The following is a 19,273-nucleotide window of genomic DNA, read 5'->3' on the forward strand; positions in this document are numbered from 1 at the left end:
CTAGAAAAGATATTATTGTTTGTCGTTTGCACCGTCCAGTTCATTCACGTGCATATATCTTGAGTATGGGGCGGCTCGAGGGCTACATCGACAATAGCAATGCGGCTACCTACGTATAACTGCAATGGCATTAAATTATTCCGGTACGGCTTTCAGTGGACGGCTGCCGCAACGTCATTATCCATTCGTGTTATTTTTACAGTACTTGTTATTATTAGTATGCTATGAAGTGTTTTTTTTCTTCCTAGAGTTTGTTCGTGTCGGCTGATACAGAGTTCTGACGACGCCAGCCTGCTCCTTAATACTATGACCATGCTTGATCATCGCTACTCCTTCATTTTTTGATATTGTCGCTGCCGCCGCTGTTATTATCGTTGTTAAGGCCAAAGAAACAACCATTGCGAGCATGGTTTTGTTTCAGAGCGGAGCCTCGTTAGAGTTTGCGTCTTCTTGCGAAGCAGCGGTACGGCGGACGGGTTCGCTGGCGTCATCGCTGCTTAGATGAAATGTAATAAGGTCGCTCACACCTTCTTTAGCGGTGGCCTATAATGAAAATAATCGCCAGTCGTGTACCATTGGAATATTCTCATAATGAAAGATTTCTCTAACAATTAAGCTTTAGTTGACATTTACACAGATCTCGTCTCTGACTCTGGACTATTCACTCATGTTAGACTCTGGCCTTTTTCCTTTCTCAGATATTCACATACACAATAACAATGACATAAAAGTGCTTTTATAAATCCTTTACGGACGTAGAATTGATTGTGAGTCGTGGTAAAGAGCTATTCTAAGTGCTCCGCCGAAAAACATAAGATACCATTTTCACTAATTTACGTATTAACGCGTAAGTAATTATGAAGCCAATCTGATAGTCTGAGTTTGACGTCCCGTATTGCCACTAGGCGTTGCTTGTGACGCACTAAGCTTCGATCCTGAACTATTTTTTAACCAAAATGCTTTTCCCAGACAGGCAGGCAGGCAGGCAGGTATGCTATGTGCAACGAATGACTTGACCGACTAGATGACCTATATATGCGTGTGTAACGACTCTGTTCGTAGTGAATGCTGTGTTCATCGACGTAGGCGACCATAGACCTATTTGGACATCATTTGCTTTTAGCTTCGATCAATCCGCTGCACGATGTGTGTCATCATCCGGTCATCTGTTCTCTGTTCAGTTGTCTGGCGACGCTGCCATTGTCGCCGACCGTACTACATGAACTAGAGAGCTACGAGCAAGCAAAGTAAGCGGGTATAGAGCAGAATGCACTCGACCCTGATGTACCGATGACGCTCAATGTGTCAAACGTGGTCACTGGCCGCACGCCGAGGGGTGACATCCTCAATATGGCCACTTTCAAACTCGCTAACTTTCCCTCCCTTCTACTATGCTCCTTTCCCCTAGCTCTGTTCCTTCATTCATGATGATCCTCCTGCCAACGACGATGTGATTCGATGGCTCTATATCGACGAGGGTTGAAAGGGATAGATGATCGACTTAAGTCCGTGACTGGTGAATGAAGCAGCAGCGGCAGAACCGCAGCACAAGAGCTGGCCAGGCGGACGCAGCGGTAGCGACAACCTTCGGCCTGCTGTTGAGGCTGGCGAAATGATGATTATGTGTGGCTTTGGGCCTGGCTGGGTCTAGTCCGGCTCTGGACGTGCGATTGCCCTGACTATGTATGACTGCTTTGCTAGCAGCAGCGGCGGCAGCGATAGGGGTAGGACTAGGCGTAGTTTCGGTTATCTCCGGGTGAAATGACATGAGTGGACTGGTTGGTAGTCGACTTTATGGGCTGACGGGCCAGAGGCATGAAGTCGATCCCCCTGTGAACAACTATGATCATCCCGCGTCCGTGCGCAGGGTCCGTGTTTGTAGAGTGTATAGACAACGGGACGAATCCGCTATGGCTTTTTGTGGCGTGGCAAAAAGCGCGACAGTGGTCTGTCTGAGCGTAGATACCAACGATCCGTGGGGTGGATTGTTACATTTGACTGGCCCGTCAGTACTGCGGTCCGCGAAGTAATCGACGGTAGTACACGCTGCCTCATGACCTGTCATTGGCGATCGCCAGCATCCGCCCTATGCTTCTTCCGTCCTCGCCACTTACGATATACTTGCGAATCCCTTATAGCCCTCACTGGTCGGTGGCCGACTGAAGAATAGGCAGTGTGCGCACGTCATGATGGCAGCGGCGCTCGAGTGCTGCATCGAATATCATTATGACACTGCGGAGGATAATTCCCTCTAGGTGGACTCGAGCCAACCTAGGTTTTCAAAGTTAGCCAAAACAAAAAGACCCTTGCCAGGTTCGTTCGATTGTGCATATCTTCATTGTCGGGCCAGTCCTGGGTTAAAGATGTTTCGACCGTTAGGAGTGTCGAGAACTTGTAAGCTTGAATAAGCATTGCCAACTAATTTGTGCTGGACACTAACATATGTATAGGGTATTTTGTTTCAAGTTGTGCCCATAGGTAGGGAGGCATTTTAGTGGAACCTTTAAGGTTGTGTAGTGTTATTTTTACCTGAAACCAAATTTTTATTTGCCGTTCGGAGAGACAGAGTGCGTGGGCGATCTCGATCCTTCGTCGCCGCGTTAAATATCTGAAACCACCCAGAAAAAAATCATTTCATTATTATATGAAATATTGTTGGATCTTTCTGCTGCTAGAAGAGCTCAAAATTGTCTGTAGTTTTAATAAACTATTCGAAATTGATTGTTGCCCAAAAAATGGCGTAATCGAGCGCAGTTTCAAAGCGTATAATTTGTAATTTGCAAGTCGAAACCTTTTAGAGATAATGGTAAACCCTCCTCGTGTTTTTATTCAACCTAACTGCATACTCCTCTAGTCAACCCGAAGCCATCAAAGGAAATGAGTGTCCTTTGAGGATATCCTGCAGTGCCGACTTCAATTACACGCCGAATTTTCCATTCCCCTCTGTAAATACGCACCCGAACTATAATGCCGAGATCACACGGCTTTTAGCTGGATCTGAATTTGCCTATTCGTTATGACGATTATGTGCTTCCATGTATCATCCTGCCTGTAGATAGTGAGCAGACGAGCATCAAAGCTTTTCCCTCGATGCTAAAAGTTGTCGCGAAATAAAAAAAAAAAACTACTCATCTAACTTTACTGCGCTTTCGTATTAGTCACTGTTGTCATCGTAACATCCCGGAGGCATATACAGTTTTTCGGTATTGCGCTTCAAAGTGGCTGCTAGACAAACAGAAGATCGACTTGGACGCGCTAGTTGATTGATCTTCTTCAAACAAATACAACTGTCTGACTGGCCTTATCAGGTAGACGAGCTATTTACCTTCGCCGACAGACTCAGCTCCAGATCCGAGGGTACAAAAGATAACCTCGCTATCTGCACAAGCGGATTCTCACACTGAATATCTTTAAAACAAAAGTTTAATGAAGATTGAGTTACTATGTCGTTTCGTACTGCGTCGTCGTAAGACTACAGTCTTACGACGACGCAGTACGATTGCTTACAGAGCAATCGGCCTGTACTCAAGCTTGAGCGGCTAATGTCAGATACCATATACGTTTCACACCCTTTCGACTAATGCTGAGAGAGTATTGCCGACACGTTAAATTCTACTTCACTAAAGAGTGTCCCTCTACAGATACGTCCGAGATTCGACCCGCGTGTCCATGGCTTCTGTGTCTCAATAGAATTGCAGAACTATCGGCCCACTTAGCAACGGCGCATACTCTGCACTTCCCTATCGCTCTTCATCGATAGTCGAAAGCTCACTGTCGTTGCGGCCTCAAATAATCGCCGTTTAGAACACTTAAATGCTTACCTGGTGGTTATATTTTAATTAATCTTAGATTCCGAATATATTCACTTGGATACAGACTGACATTTTTTGGATGCGAAGCTCTGGTCTTCCTACTTACATACTTGACGTCTATAAAGTTTTCCGGTGGATAATCGCCATAAGAATTATCATACAGCATCACGATATAATAGATGAACATTGTACATAACGGCTATACGCCAGTGCGCAGGCGTCCCTTCGCCCAAAAATGAGCATCATACATAAAATTGCTTACCGTGACGTTCTTCAAAATTCTAGAAATGAAAAAAATGGCCTATAAAGACACTACAGTGTATGTCTGCAGTCCGTACTGTTGAAAGATACTAGCGGACGTATTCGCAAAGCGATCGTTGCTAAGTTCGCTACTTCGAAGCGATAGTAATATTCTCAGACAGGTACGGTAATCTACTGTAAACGATAAAATATAAACTGGATCATGTTTGTATCAGAAGGTTGTTAACTTCCGCATAGCCGCCGGCCTTAACTTTGTGCCTAACGTAATCCTTGCTAACGCAGTTCGGTCGGCTTCACCTATACCAGGTAGCCTCAGCGGGCATCTAACCACAATAATAGCGGAAACACCCAGTAACAAGTGAAGGCGAACGAAATGTCTCTCGCTGGCTCGAATCAGACATTGTGACGGGCTGGAAGGTGTTTCGGCTTCAACTTCTGACGGCACTGTGTTCATGTCGAACGATTGTCTAGCGTTTGAGAAGTGAGAGATGGCGAGTCGGTAGTAGGTCCGATTTCGCCAAAAACATTTTTGGGGTGGCAGATAGGTAACTGTTCATTCGATTTAGATCTAAACCACCTAGCATCGAACGATCCGAAACGCAAGCGAGAAACACTGACCGGCCAGTGAGGTCTATCCGCCAACAGCGGTATAGTTGCCAGTGCATCTAGCCGCTACCGCTTGTTGAACAGTAAACACGCTGCTTGAGTCACGAACCATGACGCGGCTGCGGCAGCAGGACGATACAAGACGAGAAATCTGACAACAGAATAGTTGCGGTTTTTGCATGCCCATTCATTGCTATCGCTACACCGAACACGCTGCCGTCAATCGTTCTTCCTGTTCAAACCGCAGCTGCGAGGATTCGATAGACGGACAATTCCTTCATGGCGCAGTTGGTCATAGGAGAAGAAATAGATAGATAGATGCAAATATGTGGTCCGATATCGCGGTCGATATCGGTGAATTTCTATAGACCTACCGACGCGGTATTTTCCGTGGTTGATCATGTTATATTCTTCTGCTTCGTCATTCGGCAGCGCGGTTAGGAGTTCGAATTTTCGCCCAGAGTTCACGACGAAACATCACCACGCGAAATTCTACCTTTGCTCAACAAAAACACCAATCGATTATTTAACTTTATAGAAATGATCGCACAGACACACTGAGACAGCTAATTTGTGTCATTCGTTTTGTGTGTATGTTAATTGGATACATCTGTTTCATAGTATTTTTGTAGAGCAGTTAGTTCATGTTTTTGACGGAAAAGCCCGTTGGGCATACTGGACCGACATGGAGAAACAGCTGGATCTTGCTAGAGACTCGGCAACCTTTTGTCGACGACTTGAAGCGTTCACTAAGCAAAAAAAAATAAAGGACGCACTCCCATTCCCTTTTTCTCTTAGTTCAATTGAACTTGCAGACAATTTCGGAAGGCAGTCTGAACGATTCTGTTGACGGATCCACACCTACTCCTAGGACTGTCATGGCAGGTAGCTGGCCACCTCTGCACCTTTCCGTGGGTAGAACATCGAATCGAATAAGCAAAAAAAATTGAGGGTAGCAAAAGTTTACGCGGTTGAACCAAGTAGAAGCGGCCATTTTGGTATTGCTTCTGCTGAGGCAGCAGCCGAACGCACGCTGCAATGGCTAAAACGGTAGCAATACTCACAGTGGCCCAGCTACGAACTGCCGGGATGGCGGATTGCGATCACCACTCGACGACGGTACGGTGATCGCTTCGTAACGAAACGAACCGTGAAACTATCCCTAAAACCAGTTAGGCAGCCAGCCAGGGAGCTTTGCAGCCATCCTTACGTATCGCTGACGCTAGAGTGCGGGTGGGCCGCTGGAAAGAAGGGATAGACTTCTGTATATTAAGCGTCACTGCTAGCCGCGGTTTGTGAACTGTCGAATAGAAATCAGCTGGCGAGAAGCAGCGAGTTGACGACTGCGGATGCAGTTGGTTCACGGAGAAGATGCAAATATGGGGGTAGGAAAGTTGCAGGCGGATCAGTGAGTAGCGAAGCAGACGAATGGCAAAAAGACCCAGAGAGAAACCAGAGTAAACTCGCGTCAATATTTGCGCCAAGACAAAAAAAAAAAACAATCAGATAGGACATTTGGCAATGAAAAGCGTTGAAACGACCTAGAATATTGTTCGCAAAACGATACGACACCAAGACCAACACATTTGCGTTAGAGAATGCAACGGGAAGACACGAGTGGCACGGATTTCTGTGAATGATATGAACGTAGCTAATAAAAAAAACTCCGACTGTCCAATTCCTTTATCCATCAGTCCGTCAATGAGTTACTTTATTGATACACTTTTTAGGCGGCTATCAGATTCTGTCCCAAATTAATTTTTGTCTTGCAAAAATCGCAGCCCTTTCGTATTTTCTTCGGAGCGCCAAATGAGTGTATGTTATTAGTGAGAGCTGTGTTACATGTCTTATAAGCTTGTTGTCAATCTGAAATGTTTATGTAGATTTTGTCTCTCTTTTTTTTTGTTTTTAGACACGCAGCTTGTGTAGTACGTGCACGAGATTGTACAATCGTGTCTCTTTCCGGCGATATTACACTTGTACGACTGACCAATTATGTAAGCTATGCTTGAACGAGGCGACACAAATGAGTAGCCTACATTCGACAACTGAATCGTCGTTTTCTCGCCCTATCTGCTCCCTATGGCCATACAGTCGTTGTATTAGCTTAATTTAAGCGTGCGTAGATACATAATGCATGCAATACAATGGATTCATGCCTTTCCAATATTCATGTATATGTGTTTCGAGTGGCACGCATCGGAACAGAGGGCGGACTGCGTAGAGCTATTGCCAGCGAAAGGGCACATTGTTTTTGTGAATACATTGAATATACTTCCTACACACTTTTTACTTTCTGTAATACCATTCACCGTTAACTGAGTGGCTACCGTCCAAGCGGCAACATTGTCTCCTAACTACTGTGTCTGCCTACGATAATTTTACACTCGCAGTTTCCGCCATCGTCTCAACATGTGTTATCAACCTCCTGACACAGTTTATCTTCAGTTGATTTAATCATTGCAGTTCACCAAATGAATCGTGGTCTCAGTCGCCATTAACGGCGTCGGTGCCCAAGAGGTTTTCATGTAAGTCTAGCACAGTTGAGCAGAGCCTCGTGTCCGGCAACCGCCCAGCCAACTCATTGTCCACTTGCTTACTATCTATTCATCTATGTACGTGTGTATGCTTCTATTTCGCCTGCTACTCGAAAGTGTCGTCGAGAGCAGCACGTAATGTCCCCGCCCTATGGTCTTATTCACTAGGCCACTCAGAGGGCCCTTCAGTTTTTTTTTCGATAGCCGCTAGCTGCGCGACCGAAGGGGGCACTGCTTTTGCTTTTCTTCGTCCCCGTAGAGGGCACTGTAGTACAGCCCATGGTTAATATTTAAGCAGACGATGGGCTATAGCATACTGATACGACTACTGTAGATAGAGCCAACGACACGTCAGCCTCGGCGTCAACAGCAGCCGAAGCAGTAGGGACCACAGCCAGCATACGAAGCATGCATAGACATACAGTCGAATACAGTGGTCAGCAGTTTGGTGATCATACAGCATACACAGAGGTACTCTGGGATAAGAGAGAAAAATAGGCTATGAACGAAAAGGACAAAGAAGAAGGTCCGTCACAAGCCTCGCAGGTCGTAGATTCCTCAGCTTCTCGCCAAGGCCCGCTACCTCAATCCGTAGCAGAGCTAGTCATTCTAACCAGTCTTATGAAGCGGTGCCTCTAAGAAGGATTACAGTCAGGCCGTAGCAGTTGGTTAAGGAGGTTCGAAGGGTCACGAGGTTCATTGTAGGCGGAATTTTAGCCTAGCAGCAGCGGCAAGCGAAAGGTGGAAAGGAGAAGGAGCGTGTGAGGTTGGCTGAGGGCAGACGTGATAGAACACGTGACACATACAGATGCCGAGAGACATTTGCGCCCCTCGTAGCTGGACGCGCATAGGGCTTAGGTCGATGTATCTATGTCCCTGCCAGTTTCGCTCAGTGACGAGAAGGGCACAGGACATAAAACAGGTTGTGAATTTTTAAGGTATGCCTATGATACGCTAGATGTACCACCCACTCGCAAAAGGAAGTAGCGGCAAAAGTCAACAAACAATGACTACAGAGCTGACGTTGTTGGTGGCCGGACTTCAAATATATAGTGATCCCCCGCCCCATCTTCTCCCCCATATCCAAGTAGAATAATTGTAGTAGGTATCTTTGCCTTTATTATACTATCTGTACCTGTTAAATTCTACGTAGTTTGCGTTATACATAGACTGCTACTCATTATCTATACACGCTTGTATACACCATCTTACAATGTGAGGCGATTGAGCGCCCTTCGACTAACACAAACCAGCAAAGCCACGTTTTACAACTGAAAACGATTTCAAAGGCAGTTTAAGCTGGAAAGATGATTTGGAATCGTTTATTGAAAAATGCGTTGTTAATATGTTAGTTCATCGACACCTTCATGACGGTTACCACTGTATTCATTAAAAGCGTCCATCTGAAGTCTTGTTTGTACCAGGGTTATGGCAGATGAAAACCGCATTGCAGGGCATGTGTTACGGGCAACCTGTTTGAAAATCAAATGTATCAGTTCTTAATATAATCGTTGCGGGTAGAAGGTGAGCGTCAGCTATGGTGTATCAGCTCCGTTGAACGGCATGTACTCCCCTGTGTAAAGTATCGGTATGTTGTAAAATGGACCAGCGCGGATAGGGACTGAGCTAAATGTTGCAACATTTTATTTTTAGTTTTTTCAATAGCCCGCAAGATTGATCAGTGCTCTATAGAATTACGGAACTTCAAACACGACGTATATTTGATACGCTTATCAATGCAAAAGTTTACGCTTCTAGCTATAGTTGTAAGATCAAAGACATACCCGATACGCGCTTGCGTCAACTACCCAATATATCGAAAACTCTTATTATGCCTATCGTGACTTACAATCTTTTCGGAGACACAAGAGCAGGTAAGATCTTACCGGGCAAGGCCTTCCGGGATTTCAGTGCAGTATGACGCTCGTCGATTTCCCTCGGCGATTTCGAGAAAATCGCCATCGCAAAACAAGGAAACGTAGCACACACTATATCCTATCGACGATTTGGTAGGCATCGGCTATGCGTGTCTGTATATCCCTGGCTACGCATAAACGTCTATCGATACTTGTGTGAGCGTCTGTGATTATGCCGATCCTATCGTACAATCGACATGGCACCGCTGGCCGTTGCGTTTTTCTGCGGTTATGTTCGACCCCACCTGTGAGAAGTCGGCGACTCTTAACGGCATCCACCGTTGACTAGGAACAACCGAAGCAAACAACGAATCTGTCTGTTATTTCTACCGCTGTCGCCGGGGTTGGTAAGTGTCATAATGGCCACGTCAGCCCCTGCAGTCCTTAATCCAATTTTAGATCTCGTCCCGTCTTCCCCTCTGCCTCGTCCCCTCGCTTTTCTCATCTTCTTTTGGTGCTCGTTTGTGTCTCTCAACGGCTGCACGAAGGCTTGTTCAATCTGCTGCTGCTGCTGCTAGGTTACTGCACCACCACTCAGAGTCGTCTGACCCGCGGTTTAGTCCGAATACAGTGCGCGGCGGCTGAGGCGGCGACTGTCGCTGCCAATAGGCATATAATATGGTATCCTCCCATCGATGGACGGGCGGACAGACAAGCAAGCGAGACCATGATCTGAGAAGTAAAGTCACGGGCTTCTTCTGCACAATGTCGCAGTCTACATTGCCGCCGAGGCACACATTGATTATGCTCATTTATCATCTATGCTTTCTGTCTCTTGATCTAGCACTTTTTCGACCTCTCTTCTCTTGAAAGGTTCGTTCGGAGTCTGGGATTTGTCCCAGCAACGAATCATTCTTGGTTCCTGAATATCTCCATGGCGGTGTCTGAAGCTTCTTCAGGACAATCCGACATTGTAGTGTACCTACGATAGTAACTCGTCGATTTCTTCGATACTACGACTTCGTGTCGTGCAATGGGGTACGAATTTTCAGCTTCAGACCTAACCTAAATGAATGCAGCCTCACGATCACGCGCAGAATTGTTGTCGACAGACACTTATTTTAGGCGAAGTGGAGAATCAGGCGAATAGGCGCGCAGTAACATTTCTAGTAGCTGTAGATGGATGGACAGATAGATGATCAAGCTAAGTTATCTACTGTTAGATAGGGGATAGCTCAGGTTAGATCTACGCTATTTACTATTTCTCTTCGTCCACGATTTGCTGCTGCTGCTGCTGCTGCTGCTGCTACAATAAGTGTTAGGAACGGCAGCTTCGACAATACAAGTACCTCCGAATGGCATCCATAGCGGTGCACTACCCCTGCACCCCTACGATTACCTAGCCATAACACTGCCACCATTAGCACTACAGCCAGCAGCATCGGCGCAGATGAGGATCGACAATGAGATCGAGGCTGCTCTACCACTCATAGCGTACGAGAGATGTGTGGCTCGATCGGGGAAGACATGTAGCTAGACATCTACTCCGCTGACGCGGTCTGCATTGAGCCACGACTGATGGTAATGTGGTTGAGTTTATCGTTGTGTGAGTGTCTACTTAAAATTACCTTCTCGTCTGGGTGCAAGCAGCGCTTCAATGATGGGGAAAAAGGGACACACTGGGGGAAGGCCACGTTTAACCAAAGTCAAAGCAGCGTCGACTACACGACTACATAGTTCAGCCTAGACTAGCAGATATGCAGTCGCCTCGGCCATAAGTGAGCTTCTAGGCAGAGAGTGAGGGAGAGCGAGAAATATGTATTTAATGTGAGAACAATGTTCCCTCGTTCGAGAGCTATTTCGCCACTCATTTTTCATATCGGCGTAGCTTGAGTTGGCCTGACTTGGCCTGTTTTCTCGACTTTTACAGCAGCAGCAGCAGCATCAATACAGAGAAGTGAAGAGAACAACGATGATAGAATACTTCTGTGTTTTTCACTCGCGTGCGCGACTCTCTCGCGCTTGCTTGATGCGTCATGATTCTCTCTACGGCCGCCGAGAATTAGAAGGCCTATGGACGGACAGATCTACCGCAGCTATACGCGACATGCAACGGAGACAACGAATAAGCAAACTCGAAAACAGACGTTGATACATCGAGTAGGCGTCTGCGTACCTTTTCCGGTGTGTGGCACTAGCCGCGAAGGAGGCAGTATCCGCTTAGTCCCGGGTTGGCATGGATCATCGCGCACAAAACGAGCGGCAAAATGGATAAATAACAAGGTAGTGCAGCTAATATTATACCTATGCAGCTAGCTAGCTAGCTAGCTAGCTAGCTGATGAACTGCATTTCTATGATGTTACGCCGGAAATAAGATTAGCCGGAGAGTGGTGAGAAAAGACAGGATTCAAAAGGTGGATCATATGCTTTCCATTACGCACACACTAAGACACCGAGCGTCTAGAGATAAAGGTAGCAATGACAAAGCTAAGAGATAGAAAATGGCGGAGACTGATGTATAATAACAATAGTGTGTGCACGGAGCATCTGCTTTGGCGCCTCCTGCAGTGACAGGACGCGGCATCGACTTCGTCCTCTTGAAACGGCCGCTGCAGCCGCTAGCGGTCTGATGTTGGCCGACTGTATACGCGACCATCGATGTATGTTTGGGTGACGTGTACTAGTGGCGTAGCGTAAGAGTGTTCTTTTTCTTCAGGCTCGCCTGTAGGCCTCGGCCATTGCCTCTACGGCTGAATTGCTACTGCGACTTCAAATCAGTGAGCTGACTGGTTGATGCCATTTTTATAGTGACATACGCACAGGCAGTCCTTACGACGGCGAACAGCTCCACGGCCGTTTGGAAAGCCCTGACTGGAGACAGCTTGCTGTCTTCATAAGACAAGGAGGGGAACTTAGGTGGTAGCAGCTACTGATAGGACGACCCTACGTGACGAGAGCTGCCTTAGGCGGCCGCTACTCCTGCTGTCCTGCGACATAGGGAGTTGATTGTTGAAACACACTGGGTATCCCAGCGTCGACTCACTGCTAGTCAAGTTGGCTTTTCCCCGCATCTGTTCCCTTTTCTATCTGGGGCGACGCACGGGCTATCAGCTACGTGCGCGAAGCCGCACAGCTGGCCAGCTGCCTCGTTCAATATCCGAGACAAGACAGCTATTTCTTAGTCTTCTCGAGTAGAGAAAAAGGCGGCGAAGAAGAGCAAAAAAAAAGAAGATATTCTTCCGCCCTTGCTGCTGAATTTCTGAATAACAATCAGTCAGGCAAGCGGCCGGCCGGCAGGCAGGCAGGCAGGCCTATGCTTGCAGACTTCCGCTATACTACCGTAGATCGAAGCCGTCGCTATAGCTTAGCGTAGAAAACTGCCCCGGACCGTGTGGGGAGGAGGAACGCGCCGATTCAGGGGCGTACTGTTCCAAAATTTGCTACGCTTACCACAACTTCCACCGCAAAGGGACGATAGTTGAGCTTCTGCTGCAGCTTACGCTTGAAACTGTAGCAGCAGAAGCAGCAGCAGCAAAGAAACAAAGAGCGGGACCAAGCTCGAGCAGGAACATTATGCTGTTTGTAGAAAAAACTACCGATACACATATATTCCATACACTATACGAGTCTATACGGAGGCACAAAGAGCTGCCGAAGAAGCACTGATAGACCGACAACACAATCGTCACAGAGGTTCGTTCGTCCATTTTTCATCGTTGTCATCGTCATCTCTCCCCGTTTCTCCCGTTCGGTGGGGAAAAATAGACAGCGGGACAGGAGCGGCTGTGGCTTTTGCCTACATTCGCCCACTGTCACATAATCCTCTTCCTCCTGCTTCTCCTATCAGCCGCCACCGTCTACGCCAACGACCACCACCTCAACGCAAAGCGGGAGAGGGTGTTTGTGGAATTAGAAATTTTGCATTTCCGAAACAGTTTACAGTAGCAACAGCCGTTGCGGCAGCCGGAATATCCCTCCCTACTGGGAGCTGCAGTCGCAGCAGATCTCGGCCACGGCTCCGAAGCTACTTGCTCGGCGATTTTACTACGATATAGGCTAGCATCGTTCTAACGTATACACCCTACTTCTTCGCAAGCGATATCCCTCGATGTCTCAGTGGCAGCTAACGCTAGAATATAACATATGAAAGGATAAATATTACCACAAGGGGCAGGTCATTTGCCTATTGACTCACATCACCGAAATGATTAATAAGAACCATTAAACAATTTTAGAATAGGAAGTGTTGTAGCTTCATTGCTGTATGGCAAGTTTATCACAGACCAAGCATTTATGGGCCTTGCTTACGTACGTACACCTTTCTCCTACCGTATATATCAGTTCTATTCATGCGTAGCAACCGTTCTTGGCCATGATTTTAGTCGTAGTTAACGGCCTGCTCAGCTCTCGTCCATTATATACTAAATGTCAACGTCCTGTCGCTGTTGTTTTATTCGAAGGGCGAAATGCAGGTTCGTTTTAGCTTGCTACTCATCTCGACTGCTTCCATTCCTTGGCTGAGTAGGGGCAGACCTGGCTAAAACGGGACGAACTCTTCCGATTTCCCTTCGCAGCAAGACATCAATTAGACGTTGCCCTCCTGGTGTTATCAAATCACACTGTGTGACTAATGCGGAATCACTGAACAGCTAGTCAGTAGGCGGCAGTTACATTGCTACATAGGGTCTTTGTGTGTCTGTGTGTAAACGTGCGCGTGGAAACAATGTTACAGGATGTAGATGAAACGAACCCTCTGCCGCTGGCTTTGTCTGGCCATGTTCGTAGGGAAGAATGTCCATTCAAAGCCTGTGCTGCCGGCTTGCCCCAATGCTCCTGAAAGTAACATCGCATAAAGGTCGCATCCGCCGCTCCGTACGGAGAAAAAGACATCGATCAGGATCTCCGCTTTCCTTTACCCGTCGTTTTCGCCTCCTCGTTCTTTTTCTCCCCCAAGCTCCGAGTTCCCTGGCATGGCAGAGGAAATGGGACCCTGACAAGTCATTCAATACTATCTTCGGACACACACGTACACTCAGCGAAGTCGGAACACTACAGTAGGCTTTGCGGGAATTGCGAGTTAGCACTCCACATAGAAGTCGATAGCTCGATAACGATGACCGATTCATAAGCAACTTATCAGCTTAGTTCGTACACGCAATGAGTCCAACGACCCGGGCAACATTGACCCACTATATAAACACACAAGCATACACACACCGTGCTCGCATACACTCTCACATAAATTTATGGAAAACTTATCACTTTAGCGGACCTATTCACAAACGAAAACAGCTCTAGTGCGGAATCACTATCGATTAGAAATAACTGTTAAGTCGCTAACTTCAAAGTGACCTGAGCATTTTGTTGCGTTTTGTTCTACGTTAATGTATAGTGCTCATTATCATTTCATGGAGAACTGCTGTCTACTAACGTGCACTTATGCACGAGTAAAGAATATCTCGAAATTTGCTCTGACACTGCATGTACCGGACAACCTCTTCCTGGAATAATAGCCAATACTTTCAATCGGGAGCGTATTCGGCTTACGCAAGCTTTACGTTTGCTCATACAGAATATCTTCATCGGCATACCTGTTAAAGTGGAACTCTTTCTCGAGTTCTAGCGTCTGGTACCGGGTGTATGTCTGTCGGGTCCGCTTCGGGGCACTCGTCGGACATCCGCCCTGGCCATCTGAAAATGGGTAGAAAAAGAAAATATTACTTCACACAGGCTGACAGGAACTACACAAATAATATTCGGCGCATGTGTTATTTTAGACGCCTGCTTCGTTAAAATAAGACATTGGAAAAGGTTGTCTTGTTACGCTAGCTGAGCTGAGAAATTCGTGATGTGTCGATTGATGTTGAGTGTTTCGTAAAAATGTCCGTAAACAATAGCCAGCGGCTAGCCGAAAGTCCATTTAGCTTTCAATAATGTTCCTTCTAATAGAACGTCATGGTTTAAACGGGTACACAATTACCTAACAACATGATACGTCTTATTCAGACCTTTCGATTCTGACAATTCTGCATCATGCACCCGGAAAATCTATAACAAGCCGGCGTTAAATTCGCGCGTTTCGGTGCGGCAATGAGGTTTCATCTAAAACGAACAGCGTCGAATCAGACGCTGAGGATCTGTGCGACTAGCCTGAAACAATATCGTGACCCCACTTCCCTCCCTGCAATGCTTCACAATTTTTCAGCTTCACCAGCTCTATAAAGTAGACTGTCAACCGGCCGACCGGCTATCATCGGAAAGGAAGGAACGCATATTTTGGTATGAATAAAGCCGACACCGAATGGCCTTGGAGTTAACGCTAAAATAGTTTTGCTGCTGCTACGGGCTTGCATTGAGCATGCCCCATAATAGAGTTGCGTAGTGGTCCGAGCTAATGTTACGAGCTCCGATGGTTTCGACGCCGTTTGAATTGCCGAAGTTCCGCTCGACGCCCAACGAGAAGGCTAGATGGTCCTGGCCGGACAGGGTAGTAGGCGGTGCGTGCAGCCTAATGGCTTTCAGGCACGCTTCAGGCCCCCTTTGTGGTTGAGCAGCAGCAGCAATGGCAGAGAGAGTCGTAGCAGCAGCGCTGTCGGGTCAATGGCACCGCATCGAGACCTCACCGATCAAAGACTTCAGACCTGACTTGCCTAGCCTAGCCTAGCCTAGCCCAGTCCAGCCCAGCCAAGCCCAGCCCAGCTAGCCATCTCTGTTTGTCTGGCACAGGGCAATCTCTGTGAGTCCGTCTCTATGACGACTAGCTTACCTCTAGCTAAAGGGCACCTATATCATCCCCCGTTAGCACGATTCTACTAAAAGCTGCTATACAAATCTGCTGGTTGACCGGCCGGTCTTACAGCTTTCTGCCGTCTGTAAGTAGTACCGGTTTGAATTGTAATGCTTCATATTCTATACAACTACCAATGGGCTGTATGAGATACGACGCATTTAGAATACTGCTCGTCATTGTCGATATAGTAATATCCCTTTCTTGGAGTTTGTAGTAACTAAATTGTTTTGTATTAAGATCATGCACCAAAAACGGTAAGCAAATTTGTGGTCCATTGACGAAGCGATAATGCGAGAGAAGAGGATGCGATAATTGAACTTGCTTGGTCAACTATCTTGATTAAATGAAGATCGTAAATCAGCAGTAGGCAATTTCCAGTGGTGACATAAAATGGTCTGCCTTCTGCACTGTTCCCTATGATGGCACTGCACGCGCAACTCAAGTATGGCGCTAGTTAGATGCTTATACTGTTACTACTTGTACTATCGGTACTACGACAACGGTTAGTGTGACTATCCCACAGAATCGAATTGGCACATTGTATCATAGCCAATGAGGCACATTTTTTTCGCGCCTATCCTACCCTGTCCTGCCAGTTGAATGCTTCAATCGCACACTGCATTCGGATGCTGGTTCTATGGATTATGTTTTTGTTGAGCATTCGATGCGTCTGACACTTGGTGCTCAGATTTCAGGACTCTCGGCTGCGGACAGCGACCCGGTTATAGGGGTGGCAAGCCTCCGTGATATAATGCCGCTTATTTGGCAAGAACATCAGTGTCACGGAGCTAGTCGAGATGATGACGACAATCGTCCCCAAGTCGTAAGATCCTTCCTTTTTTCGACTGATCCTGGTCGTTGCCCATTGCTTCCGTTTCGTTCGCAACCAATCCGAACCTCTGAGGCTTCTGGTTTTCCCTCAGGTTCCACAAGTTCATTATTGTCGCATACACTCTATGAGGTGTCACGCAGCGGGCTGGCCCTTCCGACGCCTTCACTGCTGCGATATGATATCGGTGTAAGTCAGCGATGACAACGACGGCGACCACGACGATTGCTGATAGTGATAACTGTGACAGGTTCCTTCCCATGCGGCACACAACCTACTGCTAACAGCAGTATAAACGTAACAGCTATATATATTCGTCCTTATTCGTTCCTAATTTTATTACCCGTGTATCGCTCGGGTTCCCTACTTCTGGAAATATCTTCCAATCAGTGCTGAGTGTGCCATGATATATTCACACTAGGCCACCATTGTCTATCAAAATATCCCATTCGTTCACGCTTGTTTCATGTCACAAATGAAAGGAATAGGTATCAACAACGGACAGTTCGCTGGAGGGTTATCGCTGGCTTCACTCTAGCTCGATTTCGAGGCGATAGGTTTGTCGCTGCCGTCGTCGACCATCACTGGACGCATTTTGGGTCCACCCATGCTCGCTAGTACTGTTACTGTATACTGCGTACGACAAGTCCAGAGATCATCACATCGCCTTTTGGGGTCTGGCCTTCTAGAGTTCGAACTCCAATTAACCTTAAATAAAGGAGACAGAGTACATCGGTACAGTTAACATTCCGTTATGTTGGCCCACCAGTCCCGGCATCCAGAACATTAGCAGGTTAAACGAGTCCAGTTAATTCCCCATTGCAACGTCCCTCGTATATGAGGGTTATGGAGGTTCTTAAAACAAACACAGTCGTTTATAAACTCTGCTGGGTAATTCCTCCTCAAACAATATTTGAAAGTAAAAAAAACTTCAACGAAGTAACATTCGTCACCGGTCTCGCCAGCAGCACTGCCCAACAAATGTCACCGTAAGTTACACTTCCTGTAGGTATTACATTCGTTTGCGCTGCGTCACCTGCCACCTTTATTTTTCGTTCGTTGAATGCTATCATCATCACGATCATCAACATCGCTCATCATAAAACCCTTATCGGCTTGATAAATCATTGCAATTTGGTCGTAGAGAGTAGGAAAAATGGGCCGAGGCCACTCTCACCAAGCCAAATACTCGACCCTGTTTCATCCCTCTACTAACTACTTCGCCTTCTTCGGAATCTTCGTTACTCTCACACGTTATTGTGGCATTATTGTCGACAGTTTCCTATACAAATAGCTTCCTAGTTCTTTCGATCCTTACCGATCCCACTTGAGTGGAAGCCTGTATCGAGGTGCTGTCCCGCATGCTCTAGTTATGGAATCAAACGAACAACCATTTCGTTGAATATTGACTTGCTACGTTTTTAACCTTAAATTTTTTCATATTCAGCTACTCACGAAAATGGTTACAACTTATTTCGTCATTACTCATTAACGGCTTCTACATTTACAAGATAACTTCTTCAGAGATAGGCAGTGCTCTACCAAGCCCGCTCGCGATCTGTAGCATATTATTTCTGTCAAATAAAATAAATGAATGAAAGAACAAATATTCATCTGTCAACTGTGATGACAGACCTCTAGATGCTAAAACGAAACAAGTATTTGTATCTAGTAGATCGCTAGAGGCGCACAAGCCATAGTTAGCCATCTACGTTCGGTGCTTTTCACCGCGAGACTGGCCCCTGATGATGGTAGTGGTCGTATCGGCGGTGATGGTGGTAATGCATTGTGCGATGCGTCACCCCCTCGTCTTCTTTAGCTCCTCGTATTTCTATTGCTCTTTAGCTTGTCTTTGCTTCTTACTACGTATATTCCGCTCAATGCCTAGGTCAGCCTGCCAAACAGGCGTGTAGTCGGTCTGCTGACCGGGAAGTTTGCCTCCTTCTACTTCTTTTCAGGAGGAGAGTGCTTAGCAGCTCTGAGATGCGGCTATGAGGAAAAAGGGGAGAGGCTGGGATTGCCCCTGCAGGAAAAGACGCTCGCTCGCTGCATGACCCATGGAGGAATACAAGGACGGCGACGGCGACAACGGCTGGTGAACTTCGGGCGTATATGTAGCAAGTAGCAACGGCCTGTGGACGGCTCGCCAGTCAACCAGCAGCGAATAAGGCTGATTCTAATTAAATGAGATGATGGAGGTAGGAAAGGAAACGACCGAGCAACCCCACAGTCCTTCCCTCGCTCTCTTCCCTGACTATCGCCAAAGATCCAGCGTTGGCCATCATCCCAAAGGCCTGGGCATGGTCGACCCTAGGCCACACCAGGCTGAGTCGAGTCTGCACGACCCCATCTCGCCCCTTGCTCTCCCTTCTACAACCGCACTGGGGTGGGGTTTACGCATCTCACATGACCGCCAGCACCACCATCATGGCGGTCCTCCATCGACACCCATACTGCCGCTAACTGGTCCGATAAGGGCTTGCCTCGACCTTTATGTCTCAGGCACAGAAATAGCGATAGAGTCAATCGGTGCTAGAACAGCAGGGTTGTACATAGAGCAGTAGCGGCAGCGGTAAGGAAG

At 46.9% G+C, this 19,273-nt stretch overlaps 1 protein-coding gene across 2 annotated transcripts in view; it reads right to left on the reverse strand.

Annotated features, from left to right (window-relative positions):
• Window positions 1-19,273, reverse strand: part of LOC111255335 (uncharacterized) — a 73,032-nt gene that overhangs the window by 7,406 nt on the left and 46,353 nt on the right. Inside the window, exons 2-3 of one of the 2 annotated variants that reach the window (XM_022817209.2) lie at window positions 14,665-14,764; window positions 2,530-2,608 (exon numbers count right to left, since the gene is read on the reverse strand). In XM_022817209.2, coding sequence (XP_022672944.1) covers window positions 2,530-2,608; window positions 14,665-14,764 — 179 coding nt within the window. Of the gene's footprint in view, window positions 1-2,529; window positions 2,609-13,618; window positions 14,039-14,664; window positions 14,765-19,273 lie in introns of those variants that run through there. The other variant, XM_086990101.1, reaches the window with a different exon arrangement.

This window comes from Varroa destructor, unplaced genomic scaffold (genome assembly GCF_002443255.2).
Source record: "Varroa destructor unplaced genomic scaffold, Vdes_3.0 BEIS01000001.1, whole genome shotgun sequence".
NCBI lineage: Eukaryota > Metazoa > Arthropoda > Arachnida > Mesostigmata > Varroidae > Varroa > Varroa destructor.